We start from the raw sequence: 15,072 nt of genomic DNA, 5'->3' as shown, positions 1-15,072 counted from the left end.
TTTATTCATCACAGCTCTAGATATATTGGTAGTCTTAAAAATTGTATGTCGTTTAATAAAAGGCTGCATTAAATGTTTAACAGGGCTGATGGTGAATGTATTATGCAGTTAACCTACAATTCAATTTAAATATGCTTCCAAATGTTCCAAACGCGTCGTTCAAAGCAATCTAATGATTAGTTCTACTATTGTGGAATCAAGTCCATCCAAATTGATCTCATGAGGAACCAAACTCTATATCTCTAGGGGTCCTAGTTATCTTTATTTGGAAAGGACCTTTCCAATGAACGCTGTTTTAAGACAGTAGTAAACTGGTCAGTGCTCTGTGGGAATTGTCAACAGTTTGGCGGTTTGGACAGACCATTCACTAACAACTTATGTACTAACTGTTGGTTCGTGAACGTTGACAAAATTATTTGTTAATGTTAACGGTAACCAGCAAGATCAATGTGATCGGTATTTAAGTAGATTACTGATTTCTTAAAACTAAAAAGTTCGCAGTACTAGATAGATTGTACCTAAACTGTCATCATCACAAGGTTGTCAGTCCTAAGACTGGTTGGACACGCACCTCCACTCTTGAGCTAATCTTCGCATTTTCTTCTACTCGTTTTAACAATACAAATAAAGAAATAGATTCTGTTAAATGTCGTTGACAATTTTGAAGTAATTTTGAGGGGTACAAATAGAAAAGCAATGTCTTGCATCAAAGGCGATAATTAAAAACTGTTTGCTTGATTCCAAGTATGATCACAAAATGCAGATTATTAAAATATAACCTTGAAATATTTTACTTGTAAAAATTATCATAAAATATTATTTTCATGAATGACGAAACATGTGTTACGTCTTGTCTTTGTTATATCAAAAAGTATATGACTACATAGAAAAATATGTACAAAGATGTGAAAAGAAGTTGCGTGGTTTTTTTTTGGCTCAGTGCTCAAACTAAAGAAGCAAAATCTTTATAAGATCATTTCGTTTAATTTACACTTTTGTTTTCAGGTTTACAGTTACCTGGTGGTCGAAGAGCACCGTGCAATAACGAGGGAGAATCCGTTGCAGTTGATGATATTGATAAAAAGGGATGTTTCTCTTGCATTTGTAAGGTACATTCAATTTATATAGCTAACACTATTTTTTATCTTTATCACCTTTTCTTTACACATACAATGTATTAGACGTCTCAGTCACATTAACCTTATAAAATAAAGTTAAAATGTTATGAAAATAAATTGCTGTTACGCACAACAAGAATACCAGAAAATAAATATTTTTAATAAGGTAGGCTAGAAGCAAGGTAGCAACCTACTTGTTGTTTGACTCTTCTTTCTTGGTAAATATACCCGAGGCAGACAATACAGAAGTCGCCAAACCAGTTGAAAGCTCAATAAATAAAATTAATAAATTCTTACAATGCGCAGCGGTGTAGTATTACCCGATTTTAAAACTGGCATGTCAAGAATAAAAACTCGCGAACAACGCTGTAGTTAGTCGTCTTATACTTGATAGAAAATAGTATATATTACAAAAAACGATACTAGCGATACTAACAGTGTATTTGTTCTTTAATCAATGCAAAATATTTATTTATTTCTAATAAAATGAAAATATCAAGGAAGTCAAATAACTCAGGATGGAGCGTAGAGATATAACACAGAGCATAGCGCAAGGTCGAGTCGCCTTTAGCAAAGAGAAGTCACTTCTATGCTCACAAACGGTTAATTTACATATTCAAAAAATATTTTTGCAAGTGTATGTCTGGTACATGACACTGTATGAGTGCGAAACGTGGGCGGTGCACAGTAAAAATAATTTGTCGTTCTAATAAAAAAATATAGTACCAAGAGGTCCACTACAATTTTTTCTAAACTTGACATCCTTGATTTTGGTAAAATTCAACAATTTCGATTTTTCAAGTTTTAACTATAAAAACCACTGTTGGTTTAACGTTTTTTATTTACTTACTACAAACTATAAAGTTTAGTAATTAAGAATATATTGAATGTAAAATGTACATTTATTTATGGTGAACTTTACATGTACGTATTTCTAGTAGCCATGCTAGAGTTTGTATTCATTTAACATTTGAATGTATAAATTTTACATTTACGATGAAGTTAGTTTAATCTTTATTATCACTAGATTAATCATATTAACAGGCTGACTTTAGCATCAAAAATAAGTAAATTTTACAATTATTTTAAGGAGATTAAGTAAAAGTCTTTTGTCAGAAAAATACTTTTATTTTATAAATAATATAGAATAGTACATTGACTTATTGAAAGGATCAAACGTAAAATATAGCTTAGCAAAGTGTTTCAGATGCATAAATACCCCTCATATTAAGGTAACGAGTTCTAACATCCCTTCTCTGAAAGTATACCTACACCTTAGAGTTCTTGAAAGCTGCTTCAGCAGAACATACTCATAAATTCGAAAAACAGGTATTTCATTTTTGAAAAATTATCACTATTTGCTTGAACCTATTCCCTAAGATGAACTGGTGCCGTCAAAAATAGTTCTTAAGTTATAGTAAAAATTTGACGTTCGAATGCTTAAATAACTTTAAGTTTTCATTAGATGTAGTGAGCGTTTCAAAAATATGTGTTAGCAGCGGTTACCTTAATCATACGGGATTTGAAAATTTAATTAATTTACATGCCTATAATTGTCAAATAATAATATACGTGAAAAATCTTCTCCAGAGGTACTTAGGTACTTTAGAGTCCTAAATTAAACGAGTAAACGCAGTAACAGCGCTTCCTTTTTGGCAAGTTTTACTGAAGTTGGTGGTAGTATGTAGATGCTCTAAAATACAAAGGAATTTTGCCATAGAATTCCAATCTAAAAAATAAAAATAAAAATTATTTTAAAAGTAGACTGAGCTTTTCAATACAAACAGACGCCTATATATAAAAAATTATCGTTATTTAAATATACATTAAGTTTGCACTCACCATCACTATCTTCCGACTCTCCGAGTAGTTCCGAATCTAACCGAGATGTTGTCTCATAAATCAAACCCTTTTTAACATAATAAAATATGTATTAAGTATATCTACATAAATAGTTTTGATATTAATTGTTAAGATGTGACTAAGTTAGCTTACTACTACTTACTACTTTTTTTACTAACAAAATTACATCATGAGACCTCTGTTCACATAGCACCAAAATGGATGGATCTGGAATATCCAAAGTATTACATATTTTTGAGGTAATCTCCGTTTAATACGCGAATTTAGTAATTCAAATTTGATCATATATTGAATTGAATAATGGATTGTTTGAATTGTTGTTGATTGCACTGTTGGTTAGACTTGAATTGAATTGGAATTGAATATCGAATACCAATAATTTACCTTTTGGTGACTTAGATAAAGTCGAAACCACCGAAAAATCGTGTACTATTTTGGGGGATTGTCTTCTTTGAAATCAAGGACTAACCATGTAGTCCAAGTCCTTAAATACGTATGTCACCTTATTATAATAACTGTTCTTCAGTGACTGACCTACAGTAATAATTGATGTTCTATTACTGAATTAGTTTATTACACTGCACAATGTTTAAACATTAAAAGAATAAACGACTACTAGAGGTTGGTTGTTAGCATAACCACTCTGAATCACACACAATGTAATCTAACAAATAAAAAATACATGAGCAAAAAATACAAAACGAATACTACACTGATGCTAGTAATCATTAGCTGATTGAGCAGCGTTGCCGACCGTATTGAGTACCTGTACTTTCACAAACATTTAGTTAATTTTAGTGTTTTATAGTGCTACCATCTTTTGCGAGCGCAGCACTTATTTCTGTAAAACATTACGCATGCTACCTCACTGGTTTACTCTTATGAAATAGATGAATAAAGATGCAAGCAATTATAATTAGGAGTTTTTAAGTTATTGTATGTCGGTCAGGTTTTTCGTTGTATTTTAAAGCAGGAAATAGAAATCACCAGGAAATAACAAAATATTAGTTATCGTTTGTTCGCATGCTCCCCACAAACTATAATTATATCACCGGATTTGTTCAAGAACGTCTGTATTTTATTCAAGTTTACGGTTTACTTAGCGAATATCAATCGTTATTGAAGCCAAACGTTATATAATTTAGAATTGTTTCAATGAAAGCGACCAGAGGGGTGAAATGTTATTTATTTAATTTGCAATCTTAAACCGACGCTGCACCTTTTTGGTCGAAGGCTTTATCATAGTAGATTACAAAGTTATTGTATTACATTAGACAGAGACATGGAAAGCCTTTTTTGTACGACCCGAATATTTAACAACAATAATTGAAACATAAACAAAATCACAGACTAAAATTATAAATTAACACGCAATTTAAAATAATAAATTAAATTTAAAATAATAATTATTCATACACCATTGTGGTTGTCATTTTATCCAGTTGTTTTTTAATTACTTCTACTAAAGAAAATACTAAAATAGGAACATCCCACATCCTTAACTATGTGCAAACAGTAATCTAATTTCTAAATAAACTGGTTGCAAGCACAGAAGCGACTTATTGAAGACGACTCGATCTTGTTTCATATTTCTACTACTTCTTCCTGAATTATCTGACTTCCTAAATACCGAAACTCAGCTACTTCTTTTTTTTTTCGTCTCCTATCTTTATATTCGCTCTCTCTGCACTTTTTCTTCCCTTGCATACCAATAATTTTGTTTACTTTTATTTATTTTCATATAATATTGTTTTGTTAATATCGCCTGCATTTTATTTAAAGTTATCCCTAACTCCTCCTTGCTAGATGCTAATATTGGTATATCATCTACAAATCTAAGCATACTAACCTTTTGCCCCTATATATCTATCCCCTGAGTTATACTGCTTTTAATAATGTGACTGTATCTTCAATATCTATATAGATTAAAAAGTAGCGGTGACAGTGTGCATCCTTGTCTGACTACCGTCCTAATATTTCCTTCAATACGTTGCTGCTCCAGCTCTATAACTGCTGGTTGCAAGCTATCACTCTTCTATCCCTCTAACTTATCCCTACATTTTTAAGTATATTTGACATTTTGTCCCTTTTAACATTGGCCAAAGCTTTTATGTTTTTTTTTCCCGACGCATGGGAAGTTAAGCTAATTGTTCTAAATATCTCGTACCTATCAGTTCTTCTCTTTTTAGGCATGATTACTACCACGTTCCGTTTATAATCTTCCATCTCGTAAATGTGACTAACCAGCTTAAACATATCTTTTCCTCACTTTCTTCCAAAATGGCCTCTGCCTCGTTTGTTATGTTATTTTACCATACCCTGCTTCTCTAAAATTCCTTTTAATTATATTATAAGCCTCATTGGTTTTACCTACTTCATACTTTTCTTCTAGTTCTTTACACATCCTATCAATCCACTGTTCCTTTGCTGCCCGACACTTAATTATTTCCCACTTTATCGCCTTATATATTTTTTGCCCGTCTTCGTTTGTCCTGTTTTTGTATTTTCGCCTTTCTTCTATTAATCCTATAATCTCAGTTGTTATCCAGGGTTTCCTACTTTCGTCTTGTTTAAGACCTAGTATATCTGTAACTGCTAACTTTAGGCACGTTTTAATGCAGTTCCATTCTGTCTCTATGACCCTTTCATTCGTTTCTTCCGCCGCCTTTAGTATTTCGTCTGTACTTGTACCTAGCCGATCACGCGTTTCGTTAAATTTTAGCTTTTCTAAGTCAAGACGTCTCCTACCTTCCCTCTTTTTCAGAATGTTCAATTTAAGATTGGTCTTCATAACTACTAAGTTATGACCGCTATCTATATCTGCTCCTGGATAACTCCTACAGTCCTTCACTTGATTTTTAAATCTTTGCCTAACAAGTATGTAATCTAACCGATATCTCCCTAAATAACCTCGCATCTTCCACGTATAATACCTTCTAACGTGATGGTTGAATAAAGTATTCGCCACACTTAAATTATGTTTATCGCAAAATTCAATCAGCCTATCTACCCTATCATTTCTATCGCCTAATCCAAAAGAACCTGCTATTGCACCGTCTTTACCGTCACCTATTACTGCGTTGAAGTCTCCTACAACTGTTCGGTTTTCCTGCCCTTTCATTACTAAACTTAACATGTCTCCTATATCTGCATAAACCGCTTCTACGTCTTCATCACTGTAAGAAGATGTAGACATGAATACTGATACCATTTTTACTGGCTTCGAGTTTAATTTAACCAAAACTATCCTATCGCCTTTTTGTAACTAACTTTCTACACACTATCCTGCTTTCCTACCCATTACAATTTTTTACCATGACATACCAGCGATTCTGTATGTATTATTCTAAAGTATCCACTCTAGAAGTCTCCAGCTTCTAGCCAACGGACTTTACTAATGCCTACCCTAACTAATTCTTGTCTATTCGTTTCAACTTTTACATTTTCTAATTTCCCTACTTGTCTCATTCTCCTAACATTCCACGCTACGACTCTTGAAATATTGCACTTTCCCTTATTGCACTTATTAATGACATCCCCCGAGGTAGTCTCCGCCCGGATATCCGAATGGGGGATTACTTTACGTTCGTAGTGCTTTATCCCGGAGGACGCTATCATTTAATTTGTAGAGTTGTGCGTTTTACTCAGAGTTATAATGTGATGGTTTCTCGTTTATTTAGTTTTTGTAATTTAATGATGAATCTACAGAGGTTATACTGTTTCCTTTCAAGCAACCGAGAATAAAGTATCTTTCCACCTGCGGTAACAATTAGCTTATATATTTCTTCGGTAGTTGCCTACCTCTCTAGCTTTCACAGGTGGCCTTTCCACCTGACTGATGGACTTCCTAACCGATGGTTTCGCTGGTGCCTTGAGCGATGCAGAAACTTTCTTAGTGTCTTTACATCTTTCACCTGCTCAGTTAGCTTTCTGTCATAAAGCCATTGTAGAGTTGATTTGGTGTTTTTATCAAGGATAGGTGTTATAAATGATTTTCTCACAATTGGGTTTTGATGGAAAGCGTCTGTCATTGGTGTTTCATGAGCTGCGTATGGTGTATATCGTTTTCAGGATTTTATTTCAGCAGTAAAATTTCTGCACTGAGAGATACTAAAGAAGTACTTGCACAGTTTCGGAAATCAGCGAAATGTTGATCTCTTTTTTGCAACCTCCATTAAGTGACTCACATCATCCAAATTAACCTTAGGTGTTTCTGTACGACATTTTTCTACTGGAGAATATTTCGTAAGCAGTTCCTTTCGAACGTCTTCTGTCAAGCTTTTGGACATCAGATTTGTGCACTGTTTGTTGACGACAGTTTCTCATATACCATTTCAAGGGATTTATCGTTCTGGTTCTGCGAAACTTGGTATGATTGTTGAATCTTTGGTTGCAAATTTATTTTTTAGGTTCTGATATATATTCTCGTTGTTAACCTTAACAGCATTCACGCCCTCGCTGGAAATCGAACCCGGGTCCCTGGCTTTTTGCACCATTGTTTTACCCTTAAACTACGCAAAGTGACAGCAGCATCTGTAGAGGTAAAAAATGAATTCATTTTAATGGACTGAAATTAACCCTACTAAATTCTTCTACTTGTCTCATACATGACAATTGTTATAAATATTTTTTTGTTGAGACTGGTAATTGTTTATATTACAACGGCGACGTGTAGCCGTGAGTTAGCTTAATAAACAGTCATGGATGGAAAATCATAAATCTATTAGATATGTGTTCGATAGTCGCCGATAGACTTTGTTTAGTCTGTAAGAAAACGGTTATTCATATAGAAATAACATGTACGGAAATACTTAAGCAGTCTTTAGTTTTTAGTCTTGGTTCAGCTCTCATTTTGTGAACAGCACATGTACTTATCAATTAAATTATCCTAAGTAAACTACTGTTTCCATTTTTTCATCGCAACTCTGACAGGTTATGGGCCCAGGGTCGAGGGAGTAGTTTTCCGTGTGCGTGTGTCTTTTGTTGAAAAGTTCGTGTCGAATTCGCGGTTGAAGTTCGGAAAGTTGTTNTGGTAATTGTTTATATTACAACGGCGACGTGTAGCCGTGAGTTAGCTTAATAAACAGTCATGGATGGAAAATCATAAATCTATTAGATATGTGTTCGATAGTCGCCGATAGACTTTGTTTAGTCTGTAAGAAAACGGTTATTCATATAGAAATAACATGTACGGAAATACTTAAGCAGTCTTTAGTTTTTAGTCTTAGTTCAGCTCTCATTTTGTGAACAGCACATGTACTTATCAATTAAATTATCCTAAGTAAACTACTGTTTCCATTTTTTCATCGCAACTCTGACATTTTTGTATATACTTGTCATAAATAACTGAACTAGTTCTTGTTGAGTTTCACCCTAATAGGGCAATAAAGCATTGTAGTTGTTGTTGTGTTTAATGTTTGTTATTCGTATGCAATTGGGAGAAACTCATATGGAACTGCTCAATACTTTTGACGTTCGAATGGAACAACTAGCTACCTAGTATTTGCTTCTATTTCTCTCACCTGAAGTAAAAACCTTTTCCTGGTTTTCTAAAAAATATTTCACTCAATTTGTTAGCTGCTCTTACATTGCTTTAAGCGTTTTGCTAGCTCTTCGGTCCTCCCGATTCCTTTCCTTAAATTTTGAGCGTGACATCTTCTCATTGTAAATCTAAAATTGTCTATTAAATAAGACTGTTTTGATAAATATTATTCAGTTAAGTAATACGATCGAGAGATATAACTACTACAGAGTAGTGACGTGGGAATAATTTCGAATTTAATTATGTAAACGTGGTAATGTCCAAACATATATTTAGCAGTAGGTATCACAGGTTATTTGTCATCGAAAACGGGACGTGTAGCATAATATAGAAAAAATTAATTGAGACAACATTAATTTGTTAGGAATAACTAATTTAAGTAACGTCAAGATAATTCGGTGTAAGTCCTAAATAATAACGACTTAAATAGGTTACGTTGTTTGCACATGGCATGCAAATAAATTAAGAGCTAACCTTAATTAATTTTTTAATAGCCGCATAACATCGGATACCGTGGATAGAGAAGGTTAGAAATGAAGAGATATTAGAAAGAATAAGAGAACAGAGGACTCTACGGAAGTCAATAAGAAATAGGCGAGATAGACTAGTAGGGCACCTTTTCAGGTATGAAGGTCTAGTCAGAGACATTTTAGAGGCAGAGACGGGAGTTAAGAGGGGTAGAGGTAGACGTAGATTAGATTACTGTTAGCTCCTTAGTTAAGGATGTGGGTTGTTCTAGTTTTAGGGAACTACGAAGAGTGGAGGTGCGTAACCAACCAGTCTTAGAACTGACGACTTATGATGATGAACAAGAATTATCATTTATGATTCAGATTATATATTATAATGACGTTTTACATTCTCACAAAATTGATAGGAACGAAACAATTTGGCAAAAGAGAAATTTAATGAAAACATTGTTAAATGAAAATAATAAACCAGTTTTTGCCAACAGTTTCAAGAATTCTAAATAAAGCAAAATTCTGCCAGATTAACGCAGACTTGTTTTCTGTGAACAATTCACATAAGTATACATATACGTACTTGGAAATATTAACCACATGTATAATTATATTTACTTTGACTCTCTGCGAATCGCAAAAGAACTTCTATATCCAAAATTGCGCAGTAATTTGTAGTTTCTCGCTGTTTCTATTGATAAAGACTAGGTAATTGTGCAGATGATATAAGAGCGCTGGAAGGGTTGGGAAAAACCCAACACCATGTGGAAACTAAAGTATTGTTTTAGGTGGGGAAGAAGACGTGGGGGTGGAGGCGTTGAGATGCAGAGGGCTGAGGTGAAAAATTGATATTGAAAAATAATTAACGTAACTGTTATTAACACTTAAAAATATTTATTGGCAAAAAGTTTAATACTGTGCCAATCACTTAATAGTATAGTTTTAAATGTATTAAATCAGTTATATTAGAATAGTCATTATTTCATTGTACTATTGGAAATATCAGTTTTTATGGATGCTCGTTGTACCTTATTTACATGTCAAAATTATTTTTGAAAGCTGAAAATAGAATTTTAATTCCTTTTTGATCCGGCTAGTAGTTATATACTAAAAATAAAAAATAGAATTTAAGCTGAAAAAAATAAATTGCTATCAATTTAAAAAAGGAGTAATACAATAGAAACGATGTTTATCTAACGAAAAATCTTCTTTTTATAATATTAGAATTTTATTACATTTTTCGTGAAGTAAGTTTGCTACATATCCAATATCCAACCAATACATACGTTTGTGAGCATTTTTAAATCATAACTATTAATTAGTTTGGGTTGGAACGTGAGTAGGTACTATGGTGTCTGCTAAAACTTGTGTAAATCGGTTTTATAAGAATTTGTTGTTTAACTTATAAACATCAAATCCATTATTGATATCGTCTGTTGGTTGTAAGAATAACTATCACTGTTCTTAGAGCTGCGTGTAGTTTTATCGTATGCTTTATTAATTTCGTTAGTGCAACTCGGTAGCGTATTGTACTTGTCTCAAAGAACCAGTCGTAAATACCCCTAAGCGATTTGTCACATAAATTACCGTCTCCTAAACAGTGCCGCTTGCTTGGTCAAAGTTTAGCCGCCTTACTCAAAAGACAATAAATGAATAGAAATAAGAAGTGAGGATGGTTTTGAAAAAGGTACAATACAACATATAGATAAAAGAAAATACATGATAACGACAACACTCATTTCGTAAAAATTTGTAAATAGGTTATTTTCGTGTGATATCACGCTCAAGTTGATTAAAATAGGTAATTGAAGAAATTGACTTTAAATCAGCAACACAACATCAAATCATTAAATAAAATAATTCGAAGTGGTCTGTATTCTGTCGAAACTGTCAGACGCGGATCGCGATTTCGATCTTTTTAGATCTCATCAGCGCATCGCAGACAGCTCCGAGAGAACACAGACCAACTTTTACCTGCTGTCTTAACAGTGCGTTTCAGAAAATACTACAAACGGCACAGTGAACGCCATGTGTAGCACGATGCTACATTTTAGGATTACGTGGTTCACTTGTGTGGATATCTACTTGCTGAAAACGAATCCTGGCGTAGCCAACCTCAACGTGATAGGCACGTTAGCTTAATCGAATAAAATAATTCGAAGTGGTCTGTATTCTGTCGAAACTGGCAGACGCGGATCGCGATTTCGATCTTTTTGGATCTCATTTTATCAAATCATTAGTTTAAGAGTATAAGATATTAGGTTGACCGAAATGTATGTATGTATGTTAAGTTGAATATCTTGAAATTGCTTGCTGTTAAATCTTGTCCAATAATTTATTTTGTCGATTGAAGGTGCATGATGACTTTTTTCCAAAAATTAGGACCACTGTTAATCTAATTCTAGTCACAAAATCCGCCCCCTGTGAATTCTGTTAAAATCCCTGATGTCGCTTCAATCAATTACATGGGATTTGGGATTCAACACATACTTAATATAGTTGCAACTAAAATAGGTACAATTATGGATTGATGTAATGAAATACCTTGTTGAAAATTATGGGGTACTCTTGCAAAATATCATGGCAATCAATCAATAGTGTTTCATCTGTTCCACCTCACCTTCAGAGCGTGAATGATTTAAAATTCGGTCGTTACGTATGAATATTTTGTACTTAAAAATGTATGTCCATGTCACTGTAGTTGCTATCAGTAGTTCACACTAAACTTTTACTTTCTATATAACTTTATCCGCGCAAAATATCTGACAAAAAAAACTCATTTACACAACGTACCTACACAACTTTCGAAGTATAATTACCTGAGTATGTAAATCATTGTTTTACAACTAGGTAAGTACTGTTTAGCAATTTTCACTTGTTGCTTACCGTTTGTCATTCTTGCGTCAATTGTTTAAATTTGTAAACAAGAACAACTTCCATATAACTTCGTTTTTACAAGAAGAGAAATGTTGTATATTAACTAGTTGTACGAGTTCCATATTAAAAGGACTAATAAATTTCCCCTAAATTCAAGACAGCCGCCGTGACCTTTAGAACGTGAAGCGAGCAATAGGTAGGTATATTACGGCAGTGTAAATTTCAAAACAAATTAATATCACTCAACTCCTCTTTAATCAATTAACTTGTTTATTTCTTTTGCAAAGTGGTCTGCTAACTCTGGAACTTTGTTTTATTGCGTTTCTTACAGTCGTTAGTGTTACCTTAGCTCGATTTTGTATTCATTTAGAGAAAAAACAGAAGTTTGTGATGGTACCTGTAGAATATTTGCTTTCAATAGTTTTAAAATTGGAACGTTTTACAGTGACCTGCTACTTTTATTTGCCAAAATACAAACACGTTGTCAACGGTGCCTGTTTAGTCTACTGGATATACACCATAATAAACGTTTTAGAATTTATATACTGCTTTTTCGAATTTGTATTTTACAAGTGTAATAAGTTTAAATTGTTCCAGAAAATCAAAAGAAAATTTGAGAAACTGGACTATATAAAAGAGTAAAACCCGAAAACCACATAATACGTTTAGAAAAACCTAAAAAGGTACCAAACCAATCGTGAGGTTGACATCGTGAAACGTGTTATAGATTTTTTAGGCGTCTTTATGTAAAATTTCTGGTTTTATTGTTAGCGTTTTATCTATCTACACTTTTGCAAGTAACGTAATTTCTTTGAAGAAATACTCCTCGGCTTGCAAATTTTATTAATTAATTGAATTGAAAAGAAAAAACAAAATCATTTTGTTTATTTAACCTACTCTAAATTTGCGAAGGAGTACTTTTGAGGCATTGAGTTCGGTAACACTAAATAAAACGTCGTTGCTTAAAGAAATCTGTTTTAAAACCATCGAATTGTATTCGTTGTTAATGTATAATTGGGATACATGCGTAAATATCCAGCGAAATTTAATTTTTTGTTTTGAATCAGAGTATTTGGTGATGGATATTTTATTATCCGCTTATTATTATATTATTTCGGTAGCTTATATCCAGTCGGTATTTTATCTCATATCACACATAGTATTTTAAGATGAAATATCTAAGCGTGACGGGGAAAGTAGGAATGTACAAGTAATGCAAAATGTTCACCGAGCATTACATATTTCTCTGTTGGCATCTTTCTTTTGTAAACCGCACGAACGAAAATGTGTAATTTGGTGAGCGTGCAGAGTTCTTCCTTCTTCTTCTTATCCTCATCTACTTGAAAATATCACGCACAAACACCCCTCAAGGTATCAAAATTACATCAATTTATTAAACCGTTGAATAAAACAGATCAATGTTTCCGATTTTTATGAAAAAAATTTCCCGGTTTATCGGACAGTGAGGTAACATGGGGGGAGGGAGCAGAAAGTGATATGACTCCAGGCGGCTCAAAATGGGACGCCACAAAAACGTTTTCTTCGTTATATTGTCACATGTATGTAGGCAACCCAACATACACAATGTCATGGAAGGCCAGGTTTCTAGACGGCATAGACATTAACATTCTGGAACACGGCCAGCCTCTATAAATCGTTACGAATCCGAGACGATACAAAGCGAAGAAGTGATAAAGTGTTCATATAGTGGTGAATTGATAACTAATTAAAAATGGAAGTGTTAATTGTATAGGAATTAGTTAAATAAAAGTAGTAACAGTGTGAGAAGGTGTTTAAATACGTAACAATATAAACAAGACATGAAACACTTTTTATGTTCTATTCTCATAAATATTAATAAAAAAATGATACAGAATCCTGCATTTAATATCTAATTAGTAATGTCAAATGTTGAACTTATAACAAACGATCGCAGGACCGTTTCACTTCTGCCATGTTTAAACGTTATAACAAACCAGATGGACTTTTATTCCTGATTAGGAACCGCTGCAAAAGGGTTTGCTCCGGGTGGCTATAATTCACGCTACGCCACTGATTATGTTGGCATTGTGAAGAATATGCTGAACAAATTTAAGGAATTACTTTGCCAGATGAGCATAAAGATTCACCTTTAACAAATATCTTGATTGTTTATGTTTATTTTATAAATATATGGTCACATAATCAAACACATATCTCACTACTAACTAATTTATTTAATTATTATTTATTCTCTAATTAACACCATTATTATTAATTAATTTCTATTTGACTAGACCCAACTAAACATATAGGATCGCATTTCCAATTCTAATTTCTACCTTGCATTCTCCATAAATTGGTGAAGCCATTTTCAAGATCAGTCTTCTTGTCAAAGGTCGAATTCGTCATTCCGAAACCACATCAAGTCGAACGACAGTGTTGGATACCCCTGTGTCGATAACTATTCTAACATTGTGCTGCTATACAGGGTGTAAAGAAATAAATACCGTGCTTTGGATGGTGTTAATTAGATTCAGTAAACAATGGCACAGTGAGTTCTACAGCAGCTAAAAATCAGTTTTAAGGAAGGCTTGCACTTGCTGGAAATGATACGGATTGGATAATGACTGACCCTCACTAACGATTGATATATTGTATTGCTGAATGACTTTACTGAACTGCAGATCGATTGCCTCATATGGAAAATTGGTTGATGGAACGTTCTGAAATATTCGATAAAATTCTTCAAAATCCTTTTCTTTCAATCCTCTCCATCCCATCCCTAACACCAAAAGGCCATCTAATCAAAATTTTCTTTCATTACTCACTAATTTATTTAATTAGTTACTCTCTAATTACCCCCACTATTCCGACTCGCGGCAATTGTAGGGACTGAACTTGTTCTAGAAAGATCCAGAATGTGAGTTCTAGAAAATCTGGTCTTCTTTGTTTCTGTGTTCGTTGGGTTTCTGACACATGAAAATATTATAAAACACATATTTTAAAGTAAATTATTATTTATTTAGATTTTTTTTGTCAAATATACTTTGCATTATAAAAGAAAAATAAAGCCATATTTGAGGTCAGCGATATCAAATTATTCAAGTTCAGTTTGAAAAAACAATATATTTATTAGGGTGTCAAAACGTAGTCCTGTGTTATCATCGATTTCTCTAACGTTAACCTTAATTAATAAAAAAATAGTTAAAAGTAATAAGTAATAAATAAA

At 33.2% G+C, this 15,072-nt stretch overlaps 1 protein-coding gene across 1 annotated transcript in view; it reads left to right on the top strand.

Moving 5' to 3' along the window:
• The window catches only part of LOC108740492 (BMP-binding endothelial regulator protein), a 57,152-nt gene that overhangs the window by 14,612 nt on the left and 27,468 nt on the right, over window positions 1-15,072 (top strand). The window contains exon 2 of the mRNA XM_025974564.1: window positions 1,006-1,109. Within this exon, the coding sequence (XP_025830349.1) occupies window positions 1,006-1,109 (104 nt within the window). The remainder of the gene's footprint in view (window positions 1-1,005; window positions 1,110-15,072) is intronic.

The sequence above is a fragment of the Agrilus planipennis genome, unplaced genomic scaffold, assembly GCF_000699045.2.
Source record: "Agrilus planipennis isolate EAB-ADULT unplaced genomic scaffold, Apla_2.0 scaffold230, whole genome shotgun sequence".
Lineage (NCBI taxonomy): Eukaryota > Metazoa > Arthropoda > Insecta > Coleoptera > Buprestidae > Agrilus > Agrilus planipennis.
Note: the sequence above shows the minus strand (reverse complement) of the source record. Positions and strands in the feature narration are given on the sequence as shown.